The following is a 3041-nucleotide window of genomic DNA, read 5'->3' on the forward strand; positions in this document are numbered from 1 at the left end:
GAGCAACTTCCTATGGGTCTAAATCAGCTGCAACTGAAATGAACGACCAGAATAATAAAGAGATTGATGATTCTGGCAACAAAAAAGGAGAGGAAGAGGTAGAAGACACAGGCATGCAGGAGGAAGAGAAGGATTTAATGCCATCTGCTTTACCAAATACATCTCCAGAAGAAGTTGTGCAGGAATGGCTCAGTAAAATCCCTTCAGAAACGTTGCTTATGAAAGATGAAATGCAGGATGATGGGGTGGAAGAATGTACAGAGGCAACCACTGAAGTATCACAGTGTACAAATGCTGAGGAAACCCCAGAGGATGAAAAAGTTGAGGAAAAGAATGGGGAGGAGGCTGAAAATGAAGTAAAGGATGAAATGGAAGAAGAGACAGCAGAAGACATTGTCATTAATGAAGAGGCTGAAGAATGTGTCAATCAGGGAGAAATCTCTGAGGTTGTGTCTGAAGCTGTCAAAGCTGAGCAGGCAGAATGCAACCAGTCAGTTATATCCAGCCAAACCAACAACAGGAGAGACCTGCCAACCTCTGTCCAGACTTCTGTCCAGATCATGAAGGCCTTGCTCAGTTCCAAACATGAGACCAAATTTGACCGATCAAACAGTTTGCCTGAAGTGTCCCCCACGATGGGGAGGAAACTGAGTAACTCTGCCAACATTTTGATTACTTGTCTTGCCAGTCTCCAGCTCCTTGATGAAGAGTCAGAAGATCCATCAGATAACTCAAAAGCTTTGAGTAAGTCAAGGTATACAGAGCTGCTAAACCTCTTTCAAGCCCTGTGGTTTGGATGCACAGCTGAAAGGAGTGGTCCAAGTTCAGGTCAAGAGGCAAGTGAGCAGGCAAAGCCAACCAAACCTATGGATCATACCTTCACTCACATGTCCTCTTCTGGGGTTGATGTTTGCAGTGGTTCTGGTGGCTCAGGAGAAGAGTGTACAGCTGGTGCCACTTTAGTAGCACAGAAAACTGTGGAATTCAAATCAGCTGAACAAGTGGAAAATGCAGACACTGGGACTGAACTGACTGAGATGGCTGAGGCTGAGGCTGAGGCTGAGGCTGAGGCTGAGGCTGAGGAGCAAAACAAAGAGGAAGAGCAGCCATCCCACCCCTCAACTGCCTGCTCAAAGGCAAAAGGGGAGGAAAAAGCACAGTCTGCTAGAGAGGACTCTCTAGTTCAGGAGGAAGAGAATGAGAAGGATCAATGCAGTAATGGTGAACATGGTCAGGAGGAAGGGGGAGAAAATGAAACTGAAGAAACCAGCAAATTAGCTGAAACTGGAGAACAAGAAGAAGTTGAAACTGGAGAACAAGAAGAAGCTGAAACTGGAGAACAAAAAGTTGAAGCTGTGAATGATGAACCCCCACAAGAAAATCCTGAGGAGGAAGCTGCTCAGGCAGCCATCACTGGTGTTACAAATGCCAGTGACACTGACGGTGGGACAGAGCTGAAAGCTGATTTGGAAGAGCACCTTGAAAAAGAGTCACCAGGTGATCCAGAGCCCAAAGCCACATCCACCCGTGCGGGTGCACCCCTTGTCCAGCAAAACTCTGTGGATCCAGACCCAACGTGGGTCCTGCGGCTGCTCAAGAAAATCGAGAAGGAGTTCATGGCTCACTATGTCAATGCCATGAATGAGCTAAAAATCAGGTGGAACCTGCAGGACAACCAGCAGATGGATGAAATGATACTGGAACTGAAGGAGGAAGTGAGTAAAAGGATACAAAAAAGCATAGAGAAGGAGCTGAGGAAGATCAGAAGCAGAGCTGGGAGGAGGATGCCAAGACCTCCAGAGGAGCCACTCACCCCTGAGTCAAAACTCCAAACTGAGCAGAGGAGATGGAGATTGCAAACTATGCATAAAAAGTCACTCTTTGGTGACAAGAATGGCAACCAGAACAGGCTAGAGGACACTTTAGACTTATCCCTCAATCTAGATACAGATTTAGCACTTAGTGAAGCTTTGGAAGCCAGTTTGAGCAAACAATCAAGTGAGGAGGAATACTGCCCATGTGACTCTTGTGTGAGAAAAAAACTGGCCTCCAAGCCCACAAGAGCCCCCGTGGTGGCCACCAATGCCCCAGTCATGAAAGCATTTGATTTGCAGCAAATCCTGAGGGTGAAGAAAAATGATGTTGAGGAAACCTTGGTTGCAGAAGCAGCCCAGGACACCCAAGCACCTCTCAATGGTTCTGTGGAAGAAGCAGCAGAAAATGGTGATGCAAATGATGAGGGTGAAGCCCAGGCAAAGGAAACAGAAATGGAGAGCAAGGAAGAAAAGGAGAGACAAAATGGTGAGGTAGAGGAGGAGGTCAAAAATGAAGAAACCAAAGAAGAAGAGGCAGAAGAAGAAGCAGAAGAAGCAGCAGAAGAAACAAAAGAAGAGGAAGTAAAAGAGGAGGAGGAAGAGAAAGAGGATGAAGAAATCATTAAGGCAGAAGAGGAAGAGGAAGTAAAAGATGAGGAGGAGGGAGAAAAAAAAGAGGAGGAGGAAGGAAAAGAGGAAGAAGCAGAGGAAACAAAAGATGAAGAGGAACTAAATGAGGAGGAAGAGAAGGAGGAGCAGGGAGAGGGAGTGAAGGAGGAGGAAGAAGTAAATGAGGAGGAAGGGAAGGAAGAAGAGGAAGAAGCAAAAGAGGAGGAGGAAGGTAAAGAAGAAGAGGAAGAAACAAAAGAGGAGGAGGAAGAGAAAGCAGAAGGGGAGGATGAAATGAAGGAAGAGGAGGAGGAGGAAGGGAAGGTGGAGGAGGAGGAAGCAAAAGAGGAGGAGGAAGAAGGGAAGACGGAAGAGGAAGAAACAAAAGGGGAGGAGGAAATGGAGGAGGAGGAGGAAGGGAAGGAGGAGGAGGAGGAAGAAGGGAAGGTGGAGGAGGAGGAAGCAAAAGAGGAGGAGGAAGATGGGAAAGAGGAAGAGGAAGAAACAAAAGAGGAGGAAGAACTGAAGGAGGAGGAGGAAGCAAAAGAGGATGAGGAAGAAGGGAAGGAGGAAGAGGGGGAGGAAGGAGGGAAGGAGGAAGAGGAAGAAACAAAAGAG

At 47.0% G+C, this 3041-nt stretch overlaps 1 protein-coding gene across 1 annotated transcript in view; it reads left to right on the forward strand.

Annotated features, from left to right (window-relative positions):
- RP1L1 (retinitis pigmentosa 1-like 1) overlaps positions 1-2301 on the forward strand; it is a gene marked incomplete at both ends in the record, with an annotated part of 24368 nt that extends 22067 nt beyond the window's left edge. Inside the window, one exon of the mRNA XM_009082039.1 lies at positions 28-2301. Within this exon, the coding sequence (XP_009080287.1) occupies positions 28-2301 (2274 nt within the window). The remainder of the gene's footprint in view (positions 1-27) is intronic.
- Between the last annotated feature and the right edge of the window lie 740 nt (positions 2302-3041).

The sequence above is a fragment of the Acanthisitta chloris genome, unplaced genomic scaffold (genome assembly GCF_000695815.1).
Source record: "Acanthisitta chloris isolate BGI_N310 unplaced genomic scaffold, ASM69581v1 scaffold15199, whole genome shotgun sequence".
NCBI classification, from domain to species: Eukaryota; Metazoa; Chordata; class Aves; order Passeriformes; family Acanthisittidae; genus Acanthisitta; species Acanthisitta chloris.